Source organism: Natator depressus, chromosome 6 (genome assembly GCF_965152275.1).
Source record: "Natator depressus isolate rNatDep1 chromosome 6, rNatDep2.hap1, whole genome shotgun sequence".
Taxonomy (NCBI): Eukaryota; Metazoa; Chordata; order Testudines; family Cheloniidae; genus Natator; species Natator depressus.
The window spans coordinates 37,368,688-37,391,325 of NC_134239.1; the positions used below are offsets into that span (position 1 = coordinate 37,368,688).

At 38.7% G+C, this 22,638-nt stretch overlaps 1 protein-coding gene across 3 annotated transcripts in view; it reads left to right on the forward strand.

Annotated features, from left to right (window-relative positions):
- The window catches only part of PARVA (parvin alpha), a 90,482-nt gene that overhangs the window by 54,181 nt on the left and 13,663 nt on the right, over positions 1-22,638 (forward strand). For all 3 annotated transcript variants that reach the window (XM_074955075.1, XM_074955076.1, XM_074955077.1), the window contains 10 exons: positions 5,356-5,445; positions 5,547-5,617; positions 6,783-6,885; positions 9,522-9,662; positions 11,625-11,740; positions 15,795-15,853; positions 16,933-16,952; positions 18,546-18,607; positions 19,524-19,592; positions 22,153-22,254. In XM_074955075.1, coding sequence (XP_074811176.1) covers positions 5,356-5,445; positions 5,547-5,617; positions 6,783-6,885; positions 9,522-9,662; positions 11,625-11,740; positions 15,795-15,853; positions 16,933-16,952; positions 18,546-18,607; positions 19,524-19,592; positions 22,153-22,254 — 833 coding nt within the window. The remainder of the gene's footprint in view (positions 1-5,355; positions 5,446-5,546; positions 5,618-6,782; positions 6,886-9,521; positions 9,663-11,624; positions 11,741-15,794; positions 15,854-16,932; positions 16,953-18,545; positions 18,608-19,523; positions 19,593-22,152; positions 22,255-22,638) is intronic.

Consider the following 22,638-nt stretch of genomic DNA (forward strand, 5'->3'; position numbering starts at 1 on the left):
TGATAGGATGTAATGTTTTGAATGATCCACAAACAAGTTATACCAGTTTGCTTGAACAAATGGTATCATTTGTAAATATTAATTTTGGCACTTTGAAAATATGCCATCTCTCTCTCTTCTACCCCACTACTGACTCTAGATCTTCTCTCACACCAGTGTAAGTCAGGGGTAACTCTTCAGTAGAATTACATCAGAGTAAAACTAGAATATGTGAGAGGAAAACTAGGCCTCTGTTGGGCTAGGCCCTCACCTGATGTAAATCGGTGTACTCTTATGGTGTACTCTCACGGTGTATTCTTCAGTGGATCTATGTTGATTTACACCAGATGAGGATCAGTCCCAGACTGTTTATCACTTGTTAGTTTTCAACAAAAAACATTAAAACCGCATTCTTAGTGCCTGATCCAGCAAAGACTTTGAAGTCAATGGAATGGCTCAGATGAGCAAAGCTGTTCCCATTCACAGATGTTTACAGGATTGAACCCCTAGGGCCATAGATGCTCCACATCAGCAGGGAGAATATGAGGGCAAAGTGAGCCATCTAATTTTGGCTCCCCTGCAAACTTTGGGGATTTTCCAGGGGTGGTTTTCTCACCCTTCTCTCCCTTTGTTAATTTAAGAGTGGAGAAGGTTTTTAAAAGAGAAACTACAAGAAAGTGGGGGAAAACCAAGTTTTTTACTTTTACTGTTTTCCAACTGGAAAAAAAAATCAGAAAAAAATCAGGTTTCCCTCCCGTTTTCTCCTACTTTCTTACTTTTTTCCCAACAAAAAAAGAGAGGAAAAGGGGATAAGGAGGAAACTCTCTAAAAATGGAAAACAAAATGTTTTTGATTTCCAAAAACCAAAGCAAAATGACATTTTAAGTTGAAATGAAACTAACATTTTCATTTTGATTTATTTAGATCTTTCCCATGGAAAGCTGAAATTACTTGACTGCTTTTCTGACCATCTCTAGTTTAAGGAAGGAGCTTAGGGCACAGGGTGTATATTTGGTACATACGTGTTTGGTATGTGGGTGTATATGCAACCCCGAGTCTGACAGTGGCAACTGTGCAGCTAACTGTTTTTGAATTAGTCCTACAACAAGCAAGAATAATTTGAGATAGGCATGCTGCATATGAGGCCCATGACCATACTGAGTATGAAAGAACTCTGACAGTGTTGCCAACTCCCATGATTACTACTGGGGTATTTTTTTGTAAAGCCCCAGATCCTGGAATCATATGAAGGCAGCCGAATCTCAGCTTTCGTCAAGGAAATAAAAGTATATTTCTAGCCCTCATAATTACAGAGGGAAGCTTGAAAATGTGAACACTAAAAGCTCAAATCCTAGAAAGCAAATAAAAAGAACCCCAAATTTATTTATCTAAAAAAACAAAAACAAAAAAACCCACCGTCATGACTGTTTGGGACCTGACCTATGATTTTGAACACTTGAGATTGGCAATGTTGTACTAACCCTTCCAACATTAGCTCTTCAAACATTAAAGTCCAAACCTACTCCCAGCAAAGTCAGTGGCACGCTCCCAGAATCCAGCCTTTGTTCTTGTGACACTTGATTTAATTTTGTAAGTGCAGAATCAGTAACACTGTGGAAAGAAAGAGCTGCAGCGTACAGAGGAGAACACTTTTAATGCTACCTTATGACATATTTTTTGTGTGATTCTTTTGTAGCATGTATTGTATATCAAACCACAGAGAGCATATCAAATGACATCGCATTTCTGAGCTCAGTTATATTATATTGTAAGAGAAGTTTTACTTCAAGTCTGAATGCCATAAAACCCTTCATACTAAACAGAACAGTGTAATGCTTTCGACAGAGAAAATAAATACATAAAACTCCAAATGAAACTGTCTAATAAATGCTGTGTGGAGCAACAGGGTGCATGTATTAGAGGAATTAAGCCAATTTAAACTGTGCGGGGAGTACTCCACTTTCATATGTGCTCATCAGCTTCCACTGATTTCAATGGCAGTTGGATACATGCATCAAAAGGTAAAATTTGGCTCATAGCACTCACGTGGATTTGTTAACATAGGTTTATGACCTTCTAATGCTAGATTTTCTAAACTGTTAAGAACTCTATCCAGCTGTAAATAGCTGCTATGGCTGCTGTTGATATACGCCCTTGGGCTCTACAGCTCTGGGGCCAAAATCATGGTGGGCATAATTGGAGGCAACTGATTGACCACTGATACCTGCAGAGCAGTGCTTACTTACTCTAGCAATGAATTTGGCATATCGGTGATAATCATAAGTCTGAGGAGGAGACTATCCCTTCCTCAGCAGGAGTTTTAACTGGGAATTGCAACTGTCAGTATGAGAAGAGATTTCTCTGGGCCAAGTGTAACTCCCCTGACTTCAGTGATCTCACAGCAGGGGTAAATTCAACCCTGACCTCCACCCAGCACAATAACCATATAAGCAACTTTGTGAATAGAGGGACTGAATCTCCTCCTAGTTACACAAACATAAAACTGGCATAAATCCATTGCAGTCAGTAGAGTTACTCCTGAATTTACATTAATGTAACTGAGAGGAGAATTAGCCCATGACTGCCTAGATCCTTGGCTGCAGTTGGGCAGCAATCACCACAGAGGAGACAGCATTGTAGATGTACATTTTGCACTCATGCCCTGATGCTGATCTAATGACTCAGCCAGTCTCCAGTGTAAAATAGCAGAGCCTGGGGGATGTTCTACTTTAGCCCAACTGTCAAAGATCCCTATGGGCCATTCTGGCAGCTGAGGATTGCTGCAGCGCAGGGTGCCTTAGCTATGTCCTCTTTTCTTCAGCCAGGCCTGCTTTGCCATGGGACTGGGTGGAGTGGGTGCAGAAATTTTCCAGTAGTCAGATCCAATGGCCTTAGAGCAGTGTTGCACCACTAGGGTGGCATAACTCTGCTGTTTTGTGTCAGAGAATAGGTCTGTGTATTTAAGAATGTAATAAAAATCTTTATACTTTAAAAAACCCAAAAACCTCACTGTTCATAAGCAGCATCTCATTTCTAAACCCCAATGTCTCCTCTGGTTTAATTTCTTCCTGACAATTCTACAAGACATTGGGCTATTTTATGTCTCGTTCATTTGTGAAATGTCACTATTAAATCACAAAAGTTCCCTCAAACCTGTGTACCTCTGTTTTTATTAAAGTACTAGAGCTACTTTAGTGATTCTTTATGTAAATTAATTAAAACACATAAATTAATAAAATACGATTTTAAAATGGACTACTCTGCTGAAATGTTATGTAGTATGCAAAGCCATAACCTAAATCAAATTCTTGTGTTGAGCTATAAACTTCTAAACATATAGTAGTGGTCTGTGACGGAAATTCTTAGAAATCCCATTGCTATATTATGCAATACATTTCGCTCTCAGCACACACAACCTGACATGATATATACTTTTTTGAATGGTCATTTCAATATTATATATTTGTGTGTGTGCGCGCACACAAAATAAGGAGTAACTTAATTGTCATTCCGACGAAGTGGGTATTCACCCACGAAAGCTTATGCTCCAATATGTCTGTTAGTCTATAAGGTGCCACAGGATTGTTTGCCGCTTTTTCAGATCCAGAGTAACACGGCTACCCCTCTGATACTTCATTGTCATTGGAATTACACTTGTGTATAACCAATACACGTGAGAGAAGAGTCACATTTCATGAGCGGGTATATACTATAGCCTCAAGATTGCAGACTTACAACATATCTGAGTAATTTTAGCATGTGAATAGTGTCATTGAGTTCAATGGGATTACTCACTTTCATATGCAGGATCAGTGCCTATCAGTGAAATCCTGTCTTCACTGAAGTTAATTACCAAACCATACAGATTTTATTCATAATTAAATTGGTTAGATTAAATTGGTTAGACATATGACTAAAATTAGCTGGGTTTTTTTGTTTGTTTGAGTGGGGGTCGCTCTTACCTTCCTGAGACTTTGATACCATATTGCAGTGCAACACTGGACATATAGATGTTAAAAAGTCTGCCTCATATGGCACTAGTGTACCCAATCTCCTGGATGAGGAATCAGCCAGTTTTGCCAATGGCTCTTGATGAGGAGAGGACTGCTTGACTGTTTCCCGGTCTGTCCCCTGCTAGGAAGAAAAACTAGCTGCTTCCTCTCGTATGTCCTGCCCAAGTAGGGCTGGTTGGTTGGTCTGACCCTGCTAGTTAACTAGCTCCTCTGGAGGGTGCAGCCAGGGATTAGAGGAGCCAGCTGGCTGTAGCAGATTTTATTCACTATACTCCCTTATCAAAATGTATGTGAATAAAGTTTTCTACCTAGAAACCTGTGTGCTGAAATCCTTCATGGGCATAAAGATTTCAGTACATAGAAGTCTCTGTGTGGAAGTCTTTTATTCACTGAAGTTTTTATGCCCATAAAGACCTTAGAACATAAAAATCAAATGGAATAATAAAACCAATAGTGATTGTCTCTAGGGGGACATGAGCAGTTAAAAAAACAATTCCCTTTATGTGTAAACAATTACTGAGATTGTGCATGCTGTGTCAAAATCAGCCTCGGTGCAATTCCTCTAAATTCACTGGAGTCACATGACAAATTAGATTGGTCCAGTGCTCTCAGCCTTCAGTTTCAGACAATATCCAATAATCCAAGGAACTATTATTGTCAGCATTATCTTACTGTTAAAATAGCCACTCAGAGCCACTCTATATTTGTGTAAAATATAACACGCGCACACACACACACACAAGCAGGGTAAGAGTATGGAGTAAAGTTACTATTTTAATATTAAAGATGTTTGTTTCTTCTAAGTTGCTTTTGTGCGCTTTAGAGTAACAAGCATTGCAACAGTCGTCATTGCTATGGCCTTAATAGTATCATCTTGTGCATATAGAACCATTCCTCCAAAGGGCCCCAAAACATTGCCAGATGATAGAGCAATAATAATACTTGCACTTTATAAATGTTTTCAAATCAGTGCTCACAATCTCCCTGTGAAGTCAGTAGGTAAGTATTATTAGCCCCATTGTACCCAGGAAGTTGAGGCAGAGAGGTGAAATTATTTGCCCAAGGCCACAGACCCAGTGCAGGGCTGGGAGTAGAATTCAGGACCTCTAGACTGTGAGTGAACCTGATCCTGCAAACTCTTCTTGGTAGTCACACTGACCTCAGTGTAATTACTCATGTCAGAACTACTCATATGAGTAAGGTTTTGCGGGATTGTGCCTCTTATTTTTGTTGCCCCGAGGCTTAGGCAATGGGTTCATGTTCTTACAAATAAATGAATATAATTAAAGTAGCTGTTAACAGGGGAGAAATAGTAAGTAAAAGTGGACTGAAATTTGACCACGCTTTCTTTTTCATTTTCTAGTGTCTGAACTACAGGAAGAAGGAATAAATGCCATTAATTTACCTCTCAGTCCAATTCCATTTGAACTAGACCCTGAGGACACGATGCTGGGTAATTCACAACAATTTTACATCTTAACATAAGCACCTGATGTAAACTATAATGTTATAAATGTATAATTTTTGTAATATCTTTTTTTTTTAAACTCATAGAGGAAAATGAAGTCCGAACAATGATTGATCCAAATTCAAGAAGTGACCCCAAATTACAAGAGCTAATAAAGGTAATGGAAAGCATGCACACGCTTTCAGATTTCACTGTAAAAAGAAAGCTAAACTACTTTTTCCTTTTACCTGACTTCTTTCATCTGAACACTTCAAAATACTGTACGAGCAATTAACAGCGCACATGTGATATTCTGGGGTTCAGTCCAGACCAGTGAGGGCTTGTATCACCACATGCCCTGTATCTCTGGGTGCTTAAATGCTTTGCTGCTGTAGCTTACAGCCCTGACACCCACATCCAGTAGACAAATGCAGGAGACCAAGCAGGCAGTTTTGGGGAAATTTGGGACTGGGAGTGTGTTGGGGCCACCCTGCAAGTAGTAACCGACGTTGTTAGAAGCCAGGGTGGGACTGCTTTGTTGTAGGCAGGTTGCTGGGGTCAAAGCACTAAACCGGGACTTCATAATACACAGACACTCAAGGAAGTGGAGCCCACTTGTCTGCTGGCTGTTGGTGTCTGTGCTGTGAGCCACAGCAACACAGCATTTAAGGCACCCAGAGTTACAGGGGAGGTGGTGACACAAGTTCCTGCTGGTTTGGGTTGAACCTCAAAATGTGACAGCACATGTTCTAACTAAGTAGGTAAAGTATCAATTTTTAGATGAGGTACAAAGTAGTTAAGTGATTTACCCAACAGTACAAAGCTAGTGACAGAGTCTAGGATAGAACCCAGGAGTCCTGAATCCCAATCCCCCTCTAATCATAAGACTACTGTGATTTCCTCTGTAGCTCCTTTCTCTATCTTATACCAGGAGCATCAGTAGGTAGCTTCTTTAGAGGCTGACTTCAGTAACTTTGTCCTCTCACTAAGGGCCTGGTACAAAACCCATTGAAATCAATGAAAAGGCATTGGCCTAAAAGGGCTTGCATCAGTCCCATATCCAGAGCTCTATGCTACCCTGATCCTTCCTTCCAAGAAAAGTTAGATCGATATCTCCTCTGTGTCATGCACTCGGTCACCATTGGTGTAACCAGCAAAAATTTCTTATCCCCTTCTATGCCTGAGTCTGTCCCATTTGCTCCTGTTGGAACGCCACACCACTTGCCATTTTAGCACTGGTGCTCTCTTTGCTGAGTGTTTGCTATCATTGTATAAAATGACGTATGTTTTACATTGCTAATACACAATGCATAACCCTGACAAATTTTGTGTTCCTCCTATAGGTATTAATTGACTGGATTAATGATGTATTGGTAGGAGAACGGATCATTGTGAAAGACCTTGCTGAAGACATGTATGATGGACAAGTATTACAGAAATTATTTGGTAAGAAACTATATATGTATATATATGCATTCTGTTGGAGCACTTTCAGTAAGTGGGCCACTCATTCCTAGTTAGAAGAGGCTTGGTATCATTTTACATTTGTTGCACTAAAATGCTATAAAAATAGTGCAGTGTTCTAAGACTCTTGAACAATAGGCTGTATCCTGTAGTATAAAGGAAGCAGTTTTATCAGCTACATTGTACTATGTGTTACACTGTCGTTGATAAAAAGATTATAATGCATACCAGGGGTGCTGGAGGCAGGGTTCTAGTATTGGCAGTAAATCTCTCTCCAATTAAATGTATTATCTGCATGTGTGCTGTAGAAACTCAACTATGTGACAAGTGGAAACCAAGTCTGAAAGCGAGGGGATTTCCATTACAATGGTGGATGTTTTTAATCTGTGCTGTTCCATAGTTTAGTTTATTCAAATCTCAAAGTCCCTCTGGAAAGTTGAAGTTTCTGTCTGATTTGAGGTCTGATTTAATGTTAGCGAGGTAATGATACCCAGTGGGCTGCAAACAGCTTCAACTGAGAAAGAGAGAAAGAAAAGACTATGAAAGCAGAGCTGGCATGTAACTTAACTGTTGGCTTGGAAGCCACTTTCTTGGTGATTACAGTAAAATCCAGTATCTGAAACTAATCCTGAAACATTCTATGAGCAGTTCTAGTAATGGTCATGCAGATCAGGTCCATAAAGAGATTGTGCCTCTATGAATGATTAAGAAATTGAACACATTGTGATTCAATTAATATAGCTCTGTTCCTGTATTGGATCCGTGTGGGCAGAGCCCCACTGACTTCTGTGCAACCCAAAAACATACATCAGACACAATCTAATTAATTTACTATAGATATTAATATTTCACTTACTTGGGCCTGATCCAGAGCCTGTTGAAGTCGATAGCAATCCTTCCACCAACTTCAACAGGCTTTGGATCAGACCTGAAGATTTAAGGCCCGGATCTCCTGGTGCTCATGCAAGAGGCCCTTTGACTTCATTTGGATCCTTGCAGGAGTGGACTGTTAGGCTCCATTTCTTCTCCCATTGCAAGATTTGCCATTGACGCAAGATAAACTCACAAGCTGACTATTTCTTTTGTGAAATTCAACTGATGGGTGATTAACTGTTTTATTTGTGGTGGTGGTATCAGGGAGGTTTTATTGCTAAATTATCCTTACGTGTTAATCAGTGGTTGGGAGGAGCCTGGCAGTTTAACAAAAACATTATCAAGCATTGTCTTTGCTAATAATGATAATGGAGCCTGATTCTGTTCTCATTGACACCTATGCAATTCCACTGACATCAGTACAGTTATTCCTGAATTAGGACAGATGTGCCCACTGGATTTTTTCCCTTTGTTTACTATCAATATTGAAAGCACCTTCAATAAGTTTGTTTTGAAATTACGTCTCCATTGATAATACAATGTGAGCGTTTAGGATGAAACATTCAGAGCAATGACTGGGAGTCAGAAGCTCCTGGGTTATAATTTTTGCTCTTGGGCAAGCCACTTATCTTCTCTGTACTTAATTCCACTGTATTAGTTTCTAAAACTGTAAAATGTGGATACTTATACTTGCCTACTTCACAGGACTGTTGTGAGAATTAATCAATTAATGTTGATAAAGCAATTTGCAAATGAAAAGAACGACTGCATAGGAGTGATAAATATTATTAATAGCAATATTTATCTTTTTTTAAATAACAAATGCTTCTGACCAATTTCTGCTCAGTAAAAATTTTGCATTCAGATATTCCAGAATTGGAAATTATATTTATGGATGGAAATCATACAGTCATGTAAGACCTTATGCACATCCAAATTATTAGATAATTTCACAAAATTATGGATGAAAGAACACTATTTAAATTAATCAATACATTTTGTTAAAATTGGGTTGATAAAATATCTTTAATCATCACTACACTTGCTTTTTTCACTTTTTTGCTCTACCTTGAAAATATGTTTGTGCCATTTTCTCATTGCACAGACCTACTGTGAATTAAATTAATTAAAGTCCTTGTCTATATACACAACTAGCAATAGTTTCCAAAATTAGTTTTAAAAATTGATTTACTTAAACCACTGCAAATCCCTGTATGGACTCACTTCCATTCGTTCACACCTAGCCTTTATTCATGTTGCTTAAGGCAGTAATTCACTGAGAGAGAAGCTGTTGGTCTAGAGTGGACGAATCAAACCTTTTAAAGCATGATATTTGTCTCTATCAGGCTTGTTGCTCTGTAGCTCAATTCACTTCTGTGCAGAAGATCCCTGGTGGTAGAGCTGTGGAGGCAGCGTCAGCATGTTTAGCCCCCTTAGATGTGGTCTAGAAGGAGTTGCATCCAACCCTTCACTACTTTAGACTAAAAGGTTAGGGGGAATAAGGGAAAAATGTGGGTGATATTGTTAGGATTCCAAAATGAGACTGGAAATCCCTTTAAGGGAAAAAGAGCATTCTTCGCTGAGCAGGCTGAGAAATCAAGGGTTAATTTTAAAACTATGATGCCTGATATCTTCCAAAAATCCATTGTAACAGAATGTCTTCACATATATTACTCATGGTACCTAGGGTTAAGGAGTAGACTGGCTGGTTGTTGTTTTTTTTTTTCCTTCCATTATCACTTCAGAGAAACTTGAGAGTGAAAAACTGAATGTTGCTGAAGTCACACAGTCTGAAATTGCTCAGAAGCAGAAGTTACAGACAGTTCTTGAGAAGATCAATGAAACCCTCAAACTTCCTCCAAGGAGCATCAAGTGGACTGTTGACTGTGAGTTGCATGTTTCACAATGGAATGCTCGTTTGTTGATAGTATAGATACTATAGTTCCCAGCTGCAATTCATGAACATAGAATAGTAATTCCACCAATTCCTGCCCTTCCTGGTGGTAGCTGCACAGTAAGGAGAGGGTGAGAGTGAATGCAGCAACTTCTCTCTTCATTCTCTGCTGATGCTCAACCTTTCAGGACCAGATTTTCAAAACATGACATCTGTGCACTGAAATGTGCCTGCATACCTGTTTGCAGCTGCATTTACCATATGTATGTGTGCAAAGGTGTTACAGCATGCATAACTGCAGTATTTAGGCACTCAGATATCCTTTTGCATGTTATGTGCATGTAATGTGCTTGCTAGATTGGATCAAAGCCAACTGAATATATTTAGGGTGGAAATTTGTCTCTACTGAAGTCAATTGCAAAACTTCTTTTGATGTTAGTGGGGTTAGGATTTCCCTAGCCTTTAATGTATTAAAAAAAAGAGCGATATTAACAGCTAGCAATGCAGGAGGGGGCCCACAGTGGTCATGATTTTGCCCACCCTGGGACCCTTTAAAGGGGCCTTTATTTCAGAAGGTTGGTGCTCAGCTCTTTCTGAAAACCAGGCCCAGTAGGTTTATAGCAGTATTTTTCTTCCTCCACCCTGAGCCACGTTCCCTTTCATCCCCAGAGTCCCATTGTCAGCATAAATCTATGGCGGGAAGAGGTAGGTGTGAGGAGGCAGGGTGAACATTAAGCATAGCTGCCTCTCCCTCTCATCCTATCATACTTTTTACCCTAAAGTTTTCTTCCATTCCCTCCTGGCTCCTATACTGCAGGATGTAAGGGGGGGGGGGCAGGGCAGCCCTGTGATTGACTTGTCTTTGTTTTAATGTGTTACATGTGTTTGAGAGTTTTAGTGCTAAAGTAGGAGATTGACAGCAGTGGCTCAGGCCAATTGTAGTACGAGTAGGTGCAGGTCAGTCTTCCTTATCCAGCTTTGCCAAAGCACCTCATTCCTGACCTGTAGTATCCCCAGCAAAGTTTGCCAACTGTGCCAAATCATGTGATGTTTTTGCAGAGAAATCTCTGGCACATGTTTGTGACTTAGATTAGAAATGACGGAGGAGAACATTTCGTTGACTCTCTTACCATTTTACTTGTGTAATAAACTGACCAATAATTACTAAGTTGTGTATGGAAAATCGGCAGCATTGTTTTGTAGCTGTCAACCATCATTTTAGAGTGTTGCCCTAAGGAAGCCTAAAAATGCAGTGCAAATCCGGACACAAGCAAAAATAATAAAGAAAGAAAGTACTAAAGTTAGAAATAGATTCCCCTTTGATGTCAGTGGGTTGATACTTGATTACAGCTTACCTACAGTAAGTCCTTTGATATCTTGTAATCTTGCTAGTGTTAACTACCCATATGAAACCTGCTGAGAAAAAGCTAAAATAACAAGAAGCACTATAACAAGTTCATGAGGAATGTTTGAGTCACTGAGTTTAGTAAGTTATTGCTCAAGGCTTCAGCCAAAATAGGCTCATTTATCACCCTGCAGACATTGTGACACTTAAAAATGAATAAAGTGCATGTTATGAATACAAAAATATCTAATCCATATTGAAATAAAGAGGATAAAGGACCAACATAGATGGCTGTTTAAGCAGCCGTACATAAAATCTGGCTTTTGGATCAGGTTTAGATTTCCACCTTCCCAGGCCAATGGCATCCAGACATATTGCAAAAGTTAATTTTTTATTTTTTTATTTTTTTTGCACTTCATTTCTACTACCAGCTGATTTATGGAAAGCAGGAAGGCAGTTGAAGAAAAGGTACCCTGATAGCAGCCTCCAGTGAGTCCAGATGCCAAGGGAAAAAGTATCCCATATTCCTTGGTGTTCCTGCAAGCAAAAATAAATATTTGCCTTAGTTACTTTTCCTTATGTAACTTGTGTTTTTAATATCTATTTCAGCTGTTCATGCAAAAAGTCTTGTAGCAATACTTCGTCTTTTGGTTGCGTTGTCACAATATTTTCGGGCACCAATCAGACTCCCAGACCATGTGTCCATTCAGGTTGTTGTTGTCCAGGTAAGAAAAACATAGCTCCTGGAAATGATTTTGAAATTGATTGGTGGGTTTGTTGAAGAATGAATCTAATACACGTATATGCAAGTGCATGTGTGTGTGCACCCATGTATTTTGCTGGCTGACAATGCTTCAAGCAAAAGGCAAAAGAACGAGTGTTTTCCCAGACTGAGCCGTGCCTCAGAATATCTTATTTTGATTGCAAAGTGGCCAGACTATGACATTAAGATGTATTAAATATTATTGTTGGAATGTATTTGTCTATTTATCACGCAGTATGATCTCTAGAGTTAATATTTATCTCATTTCTGACGGTCTTCTCCCTGCCCCTTCCTAGTGCAGATATTTAAATCAGCCCTTGCACTGAGTGATGAATTGTCACCATTTATTAAATCCAAATCCATGTTAGGTGAATAAATATTCTTTTTCAGCCTTATATACACTAATCTAGTCTGATTACAAGTTTTGGCTCTTTCATAAAGAGACCATCAATTGGATTTTTCTGTGCCAATCACACTCCATATTAGAGCCCCATCTGCCTAAACTTTCCAGGTTTTTCTGTTTATTTTTTTCCTATTAAACTCAATTCTATTTGTGCTTGCTATATTTTGTTCTGCTTCTTGCCATTTAATCTGCTTTCCCTTGTCTACAAATCAGTTTTGCCTTTATTTTTCACAGCTTAGTAACCTTTACCTTTTTTGTTTGTTTATGTTGTTTTCCTGGGGCTCTTTCGCAGTATCTCTTTGCAAGGAGGCATTATTTAGGCTCTCTTCAAATATGCATGACTTGAAGATCTATTAGGCAAATCTAAAAAATTAACAGCTCTTATTTCCACTATTCACGTGTCAGAAAAGTTTTTGAATTTGGTAATTTACTAGTAAAGAAAGCTCAAGGGGAGCTTCTGGCAGATATATCACTGAAGGCTGAAATCCTGCTTGTTGGCTTTAAAATGACAGTTGGTGGGCTTTCTCCAAATATGATCAAAGTGACCCATTGTGAGACAGCACTGATAGGTGTAAGTCTTGAGAGGGAAATTACTTTCAATCAAACACTTTCCCTTCCTGATTTAGATGTTATACGAATATTAAAAAGATGAGTTTATCTCAAAGGGCTAATAACCACCATCCAAGAAGCCAAGAATGTACCTATCAGGTCATCCTTAGGAAAAGGACCAAATGGGGAGAGGGAAAAAATGTGAAAAATATATCCATAAGGAGCCAGATCTTGCACTCTTCTTTATTCTGACAAAACTCCCATTGAAGTCAATGGGCTTGATTCTCCTCTTATGTAGTACAATGGTGTAAATCAGGAGTAATTCTACTCAAGTCAGTGGAGCTACATGAGTATAAGGGTATGTCTTTTCTGTAATCACAGCTCATTTATGCAAAAGGTCTTGTAGCAATACTTCATCTCTTTTGGTTGCATTCATAATATTTTCGAACACCAATCAGACTCCCAGACAATGTGTCCATTCAAGTTGTTGTCCAGTTAAAGATAAACGTAACTTAACTCCAGGAAATGTTTTTGAAATTGATTGATGAGTTTCTTGAAAAACAAACCTAATACATGTATGTGTGCATACTAGCTTTAATCTACCTAGCTTGGATCCCAGAGCAGTCAAGCAGCAGCAGCAACAGGGGCTTCAGGTCAGTCTGTATAAGCCTGCATAGAACCCTGGGTAATTACTCGGGGAGCTAGCTTGTGCTGAAGTACATGCTACTGTGGCTTCACTGCTTTGGTACCTGACCCAGATAGTTCAAAGATAGCTTGCCTACACAAGCTGTAATCATACCCTGAAAATCATTGTTAAGTAGGGGGCAGAATGAGAACCAGGTTTTGCTCCAGCACGGACCAAGCAGGCCTGGGTCAATGTGCGTGTTTCTCTTCTCCTACACTGCTGTAAATCAGGGGTAAGTGCACTGGAGCCCGTGGAGTTTCACTGGGATAGAATCAGTGCAGTGTAGGAAGAGATTTAGCCCCACTGAGCCAGATCCTCAACCGATATAAATCAATATAATTCCACTGAAGTCAATGCAGCTGCATCGATTTACAGCAGCTTAGGATCTGGCCTAGTATTTTTAGAATAATTCATCTTTGTTTTTTTATCCGTGTGGTTATTTTATACACAGTGGGCCTGATTCTAAATACCTTGTGGACCTGCAATGCCCATTTGAGTGAAATGGAAGTTTCAAGGAACAATAAATGCAGCCTTAGGCTTTTTTCACTGTTTACATTAGAAAGCCCAGTAGCTTCAAACCCTGATATATTCTGTAAAATAAGGTCATGGCAAAGAAAGCTCAATAGGCTATAAGAGGCCTGTTTTTTAAATGCCACTGTTTGCAATTTGATAAAGATAGAGGGAATGTGTGTGAGTGGAGGTGGAAGGGGGAATTGGAGAAAAATACATAAAAAAAACAAAAAAACCTGAATGTGTTTCAGGTTTTTGTTATCAGTTTTATACACACAAAATATGAAGGTTGCAGTGTTGGCTGGGCTTAGTTTACTGAAACACAAATTTGTTTCTGACATAAATAACATGATAAAACCCAACAGGTAATCAGGACAGTGCTTATGAAAGAGTAATTTTAACCTAGATTTGCTTCCATTGTTTTGCACAAAAGCTGTTGGCAATTAGAGTAATTAAAAATCTAGGTTATAAGCCGGTTTTTGAAAAATGATGCACTTGGATCTTCCCTGGTTCATTTCTGTATATTATTCTCCTTTCTCTCCTTTAGATTTTTCTATTGACAGTATGGGTATCTTTTTTTTTTTTTTACATGCAGTAAGAGTACTGTTAAATTTCCACTGAAGCGAGTGGGAGTCTTCAGGAAGAGCTGGATCATGCCTTAATTTTGCATTTCTTTACTCTGTATAATATTCAAATGATTATGGGGCAGAATTACTTGGACCCAAGAGCACTTCCAAAGATATATTCATTCTCTGAGGTTGCAGAATGGTTCCATACTTCAGTGTCATGGGGCAGATTATCAGAGCAATAATCACCAAGTTAAATTTATGGGGCCTAATCCTGTAGTTCTTGCATAGGCTCCTATTGACTTAGTGGGAGTTTTGTCTGAGTATGCACTGCAGCCTTGGGCCATAGTAAGGAAAACACTGCCAAATTTGATGACCGCCATTGATTAAAGTTAACAAAGAGAACACGGAGAGAGGCAATACATACATGAAATGTGTACTCCAAGGCGAAAAAATGGCAGTGATCAATGTAAGGGAAGGAACTGAGGAGACTGAGGCTGCTTCCTTTGCCAACTAACTCATACATTCTGACAGTCAGTCAGCTCCTGAGTCAGTGTATAGCACTGACCACTAATTAGCACACGCAAGGGTCTTCCTGTGTATGGGCCTGATCCATAAAACATTGAAGTAAAACTAAAACTGTCTTGGGATTTGGATCAGGTCCTGCGTAGATTGTCCTCCATTTTGGAGTTTCTTCCCAAACAAACACAACCTCTAATGCAGAGAGTAGTGAAAAATGGCAAGTTTGAAATAAAAATAATGAGGAGGATGAAGAAAGGGAACAGGGAAAGAAAGGACAGCTAGAATGGGAGTAAAGGATTGCAAAAGCTGGTACTGTGTGGGCGCCCTTTGCCTGGGCTGGTTTTTCAAACATAGGCTGCAGTTCAGCACACGGTCTCTCTTCAGCAAACCTCCTGTGTGTGTGTGTGCTTAAGCTGTTTCATGTGCTTTCCTGAACTGGAGCCTTAGATAGAAAAGTGAGGGGAGAGGGGGGAATGGAGAAAGGGGAAGAAACGATTGTTTAGTCCTTAGGTTCTCTGTTACACGAGGTGACATTTCGAGTCTCCTAGTATTATACCATTGGTGGCCATTCTTAAATTTTTATGTTAACAAGTAAGTTATCTGGACTAAATTCTGTGGAATACATACAAATGGAAATAAAATAATACAGTCAAGTCTGAAAAAAATGAAGTTTTTTATTTTTATGTTTATCTGATGACATTTGTAGATCATAGATATTTTTTATATTACACTAAACATTAAACTGTAATAAACTAAACAAAAAACAATTCTTTTTTTCCAGAAACGAGAAGGAATCCTCCAGTCCCGACAAATCCAAGAGGAAATAACTGGTAACACTGAGTATGTCAACACCACTCCTGCCAGCAGTTCAGTAATTGAACACAGATGTGTCTCAAAAATTCAACCATTTGGTGATATTTAGACTTCATTATTGGGGTTCCAGGAGGGATCATGCTTCAGCTAGTGATTATAGTTTAGTCTTTACAAGGCTTTCAAATATGCCTCTCAAAATGTAACATTACCGAGTTGGAATTACTAATGACAAAGTACTTGCAAATCTCCAAAAGACTGAGACCAAAGGAAAGGTAGAGCAAATATGTATGAAATTTGTGCATTTGAAGAAATCTATATTGCATCCTGTTTCAAATACTGTACATTCAAAAGTGTCTGAATAAGTTTTCAGACAGACAAGAAGAGGGGTAGGTCTTATGCTTTTACCTTTCACAGTTTAGTTGATGAAGTGCTAAATTATCTCAGAAAAGAAAAAACTGTTCCCAAGTATTTCATTCACCATTAGGCTCTGAAGAAGCATAAGTGACCGTGGCAAAACATTTACATGTGATCTCACAGTGCAGTGTACAGTGGAAACATTATTCAAATCCAGCAAGAAGCAACAGCAGAAAATTCTACTTTCTAATAGAGTGAGGAGTGTTCGGGCTAATGAATCATTATTAATCCTTATGGGTTTATTACAAGTGTGATATTTATGTGAAGGATCAAATGAGACAAAACTCTTAAATACTTAAGAACCTAGTCCAGGCGTTGTTTTGGCTAGCACTTTATTGTAGTGGCCGTGACAACTGGATATTTGGGGCAAAGGGAAAAGAGTTCATGAAATAAACATAGCAAAAACCTTCTCCACAAGAGAAGGCATGTTGATTGGGCTTAGCAGTAGGAAGTGTACTATTTGGTATCAACTTGAACCTTTATTGAAGCCAACAAGATTATGTTAGTTGATGCTATGAGCCAGAGTCTCTAGTGGGTAAATTGGTGGCACACCAGTGAACTCTATTAACCTACTCCAGTTTACACAGAGCTAAGGATCTGACCATATATGCAGTTTTCTTGTCCATCTTAACGAAAAGCATGAAGTAAAGTAAATGAGATACATAATAATTTTGTTTTGCTTTTTACTATAGGGCATTATCCGGAAGGTATGGTAAGTTTCATTTGATTATTATCATTTTCTTGAGGCTACCAAAGTGTACATTAATTAATTGTCCTGCAGCTGATCCGTTCATTCAAACCATAAGTAAGGCCAGGATTTGCAGCTTCCTTGATAAATATATAAATAAACGTGTTGCAGATTGGGATGGCAGTTAACAAATAAGAGAAACTTTGATGTCAGCATAGCCATTTTTAAAACAAACGATTTCTTATGCCTTTCAGCAAATGCTATTTTAGAGATGATTGGTGATTTTACCCCAGAACTTCAATATAAAAGCATTAATGATTAGAGGTTCCCAACATGAATGAAAGATGATGTTCCATAATACAACTGCCATTCCTTTTAGAGAATTGGATGCTATGCTCTTCTTTGCTTGCAATGGAGAGGCTTAGTCTCTTGTAGTTGAAAGAGTTGTTATGTTTTTATCCTGAGATTGCACCTTTAATGTCACTGAGACTAAAACCATGAGCAACGTTAATCTGGTTTACATAGTTTCTTCACAGCTGAGTTCAAAAACTCTGGTCATGGAGATGCTTTTTGGGTCAGACTGTGATACTCTTACTCATATTGAGTAGCACCTTACTCCATGTGAAATCACCACTGAAGTAAATGGGACTGAGTAAAGTTATCATTCTAGCTCTTTCTATTTAGGAAGGGCAAAAGCAGCTCTCCGTGGAGTCATTTTGTGTCACACCAATTACTGGCCAAAATGGAGTAACTTGGAGATGATTCGAGCTCTCTCTTTCTTTTTAGAAGGTGAATGCACTGTTACATCAGTGCTCCCATCTCTGGTAGGTTGGCTATCTGTCATGGTATTTAAGAGATTGCTCTAATTTCAATGAGGTTGTCCTGCAACCTGGGACATTAAAATGTCACAGGACACATTTCAGGGTGGCACAAAATCATCTGTACCAAGCATCATATTACAACTGTGACGTGAGGACTTGTTATAATGTGGTAATGAACCAAGATCATAATGCAATGTGGGCATTTTATGCACTTTGTTACAAACGTTGCTCTCTCAGTGACTGAAAGTGCAAGTTCACATTGTTCATGAATTCATTTGGCTCACTACCTACCTATGCCTAGTTTTCTAGGTTTTTATATGGGTAGATATTGATTGTTGTTAATTCTCAGGGAGAAAGTTACAGTTCATTGTTCAGATCACTTCATAAGCAGCCCAAATCCCAGCAAAAATCTATGTTACTGGTCATGTTCTCTGTGTATATAAATCTCCCCACTGTATTTTCCACTGAATGCATCCGATGAAGTGAGCTGTAGCTCACAAAAGCTTATGATCAAATAAATTTGTTAGTCTGTAAGGTGCCACAAGTACTCCTTTTCTTTTTGCGGATACAGACTAACACGGCTGCTACTCTGAAACCTGGCAAAAGTCAGTAATAGTTTCTAGCAGATTATAGAAAGAAATGAACAATCAGAATATACACTAACTGAAGTACAAAAAAGCTACGTTAAAGATTCTGCTGATGCTGCTGTTCTCATCATTCATGCTCTTTAATTAGTGTTTATTATGCAGTTGGATAGCTGTTGCTTGCTATTTTAACAGATTTGACTATTTTTCAGAACGGGATGCATTTGACACTTTATTTGACCATGCTCCGGACAAGCTCAATGTTGTAAAAAAGGTTGGAAAGTGTTTTATTTCTGAAATACAATTAAGTAGCACATTAACATATTTAATATAATAAAACTTAAACTTTACACTGAAAATGAAAGTCATAATCCTGTGATTACAAATTGTGTTATATTTATTGCTTTCATCAACATTAATTTTGCTTCAGAAGATAGAACAGGAGAGATATATAGAAGTCTCTATTGTAAAGTACTTTGTCATGTAACTGTGGGTATGTCTACACTGCAGTTAGAGACCTGCAGCTGGCCAGTGCCAGCTGACTTGAGCTCATGACTAAAAGACTGTTTAATTGTTGTGTAGACATTCGGGTTTTGGCTGCAGCCCGAGCTTTGGGACCCTCCTACCTTGCAGGGTCCTACAGCCTGGGCTCCAGGCCGAGCCCGAATATCTTCACTGAAATTAAACAGCCCCTTACCCTGAGCTGGGTCAGCCATGGGTTTTTAATTGCAGCGTAAATGTACCCTGTATGTAATGTAAAAGAAAACTCAACAGGTCGATCCTTAGCTGGTATAAATTCACATAGCTCCACTAAAGCCAATTGAGAAATGCCAATTTACATCAGCGGATTATCTGCCCCCATGTATTTCAGCTGCTATCAAATTGAAGCCCTGTCTAATAACACAACTCTCTAGACTGCTACAAATCTTTTTTTTTAGCTTCCTGAAGAAGAATTACATTATAACAATGTATTTTAATTATCTGATTAGTGTTCATGTCAGTTCTGTTCCGATCTCAGAAAACCAATCAATCTAGGAATAAAATACTTTAAAAATTGCAGGTTTCTGTTTGTAACTTTAAAACATTTAGAAATCGGCTCTAAACACTGCACGTGCAGGTCTAACTTATGGGAAAAGTTGAAACTGCTGCTCTAAAAAGTGTGCCTTGATCAACATGTTCTCATTTTTCAGACCCTCATCACTTTTGTGAACAAGCACCTGAATAAACTGAATTTGGAGGTTACAGAACTGGAAACCCAGGTAAGATTCCATAGCCATGGTTGATGGGGGAGGACAATTGCACCATACTATACACGTATCATAACATGCTCAAAGGTTTCACTACAGTCTTATTAAGCCATCTTTAAAGAAATGGGCTGTATGAAGTGGGCTGTGGCCCACAAAAGCTTATGCTCTAATAAATTGGTTAGTCTCTAAGGCGCCACAAGTATTCCTGTTCTTTTTGTGGATACAGACTAACACGGCTGTTACTCTGAAACCTTTAAAGAAATGACAGGTTTCAGAGTAGCAGCCATGTTAGTCTGTATTCGCAAAAACAAAAGGAGTACTTGTGGCACCTTAGAGACTAACAAATTTATTTGAGCATAAGCTTTCGTGAGCTACAGATCACTTCATTGGATGCATTCAGTGGAAAATCCGATGAAGTGAGCTGTAGATCACGAAAGCTTATGGTCAAATAAATTTGTTAGTCTCTAAAGTGCCACAAGTCCTCCTTCTCTTTAAAGAAATGGTTATTTCACCCAGAAACCCCTCTGGATTGCTTAATTTTATATAGGTCTTTCATGTGAAGATAAAAACTGTACTGCAAAGACAATGAGCTATTCTAGTAGTAACTGAATTTCTGGAGCACATTCCCTCAAAAGATTTATACTTCCTTTACCATTAATATTAATTAATGTTAGCTGTACACTATATAAGGCGGGTCCAGAACAATTTTGGTCATTAGAGACGCCATAGCAGTTTTTGCAGTGAGAATCTTGGCCCAGGTATTCTGATCAAATTCCAACTTGGGCAATTGCATTCCAGCTATCTTTGCTTTACTCAAATGAATAATCTCATGGGACTGCTGTGACACTTCTCACTGGGACTGCTTACACACGTAAAGTTACTGAGTGTATAAGCAGTTGCATCACTGGGTTCTACGCAGCACAGTGTGACATGGTGCTGGCTCCTCCTCCTTGTTTCCAATTGCTAGAATGCATTGAAAGAAGCTAAAAATACATTAAATACTTTCCTAGTGTTTTTTTTTCTATATAAACAATTGCTGCAGTTGCCACAAGGAAGTTACATGATGAGATTGGAAGGAAGGTGGTCTGCATGATCACCAGTGAGAGGGGAGGTGTCCATAGAGCATTTTTTCCTTTAAGACGTGATCCTTCTTACAAAAAAGTCTCAGAACCCCTCGTATAACTGACTACAAGTCTCTAATAGGTATGGATTTTGTACAGGTAAAATTAAGAACTAGATGGGAGGAGACATATAAAGGCTTTCTTTCAGAAATATGGCTTTGTTTTTAAGTGTGTGTGTTTATTCCATTGTTTTCTTACTGAAGAACCCTCATTAATCAAATGTCCGTAGAGACCCCTAAAAAGTTCATTGAAACTGGATTTCGCTAAGCTGAGAGGTAGATTGTATTTCCAACAGCAGAGAGATCATGAGCAGCTTCAGGGAGACACTGAGCTGCTTCAGATAATCTGGGGAATTGGATAAACAGAATTTGATTAAGTGAGGCTATGTTCTAGCATTGATAGTCATGATATATAGATAAGATTGAGATGGCCATTCTATTCTAAACCTCTCTTCACAGTCATTCATAACTTTCTCTGAAATGTTGCCTTTGGGCAAAAATTTGCTCATGTCTGGTCTCAGCCCAGGTTCAGATAAAATCCATTAATCTGCTTTTGAGTTACACAAGTGTGAAAAGAATACATTTCTCTTTTTAAAAATACAGAATATGTGTCATCTCAAGGAACTCAAAACCGTGTTTTTAAAAAGCTTGACATGCTTATTGTTCTTTATGAGGAACGTGATCGTGTTCTGAAATTTTTGAGAAAAATGTTTTAAAATTAGTAACATGTATGAAAACCATGTGCATAATGTGTGTAGTTATAGTTCATAATGAAATAAGGATGCACCATAGCAGTTAGATGGATGCCATCTACCTATAATTGTGTACACTGAAAAATAGGTTAATATGGACTTTGCTGAACTCTGAACTTCTGTTTCTTTATTCCCCTCCTCTTTTTCCACTATATTAAGATTTCTTGTGCAATCATTAGATGACATATTCATTTCTACTTTCTTCTGCTCTGGGGCTATGTGCTATGTCACAAACAGTTCGGAAGAGATGGCTGTGCCCCTGCACAGGGCCAGCAGAATCTGAATTGAAGGTGTGTTCCATAGATCAGCAGTCCCGAGGCTTCCACACTACAGAAATGGGCTCACAACCCCCTGTTCCTCCAGTGATGAATCCACTTCCCAGTTACCAAATCTACTCAGCCGCCAATGACAAGACACCCATAACTACAGGTGTCTTCTGGCCACAGCCTCTGTCCAGGGTGCTTATATGCCCACTTGTTTATGTCAGTCTCGGGTCAGTTTATCCATGGAGGCATAACACAGTGTAATACCTGATATAAGCATAAGAAGTCACGTAGATTAAATCTTTTGATGCAGTTGAAAACGTTTAGGTTAGTAATGTTGTGAGCATGCTGTATTAGGCAAAGAGTATCTTGCTTATCAGGCAAAATAATTATCCAGGTTTAGAATATATACTCTGACATATCATGGTCTCTTACAGTTTGCAGACGGTGTATATCTAGTGCTGCTAATGGGTCTCCTGGAGGGTTATTTTGTGCCTCTGCACAGCTTTTTCTTGACTCCTGATAGTTTTGAACAAAAGGTAATTCTGTTGTTGGATTTTATATTTTTATATAAAGAAAAACACTTCCTGTAACACACCGTACAAACCTTTTTACGCAAGACTGATGTACTCTACCTAGGTTAAAATAAAAGGAAATACAGTGGTCACCATTAAAAATTCAGCATTTGCCAGCATTTATTACACAGTAGTATTTGAGATACTGTGGTTATTGCCTCATCTGAGTAGAGGAGGAAATTGTGTTAACTGTCTGGTATCTAGGAAATATTAACTGTTTGTTGGCAGCCACTGCAATTCTGCCATTGAGCAATACTCAGTATTACCATTGACTTAAATAAGACTTCTGTGCCTGAGTGCTGGCGGAATCAAATTATGAACAACAAAAACTGAACATTTGCAAGATTT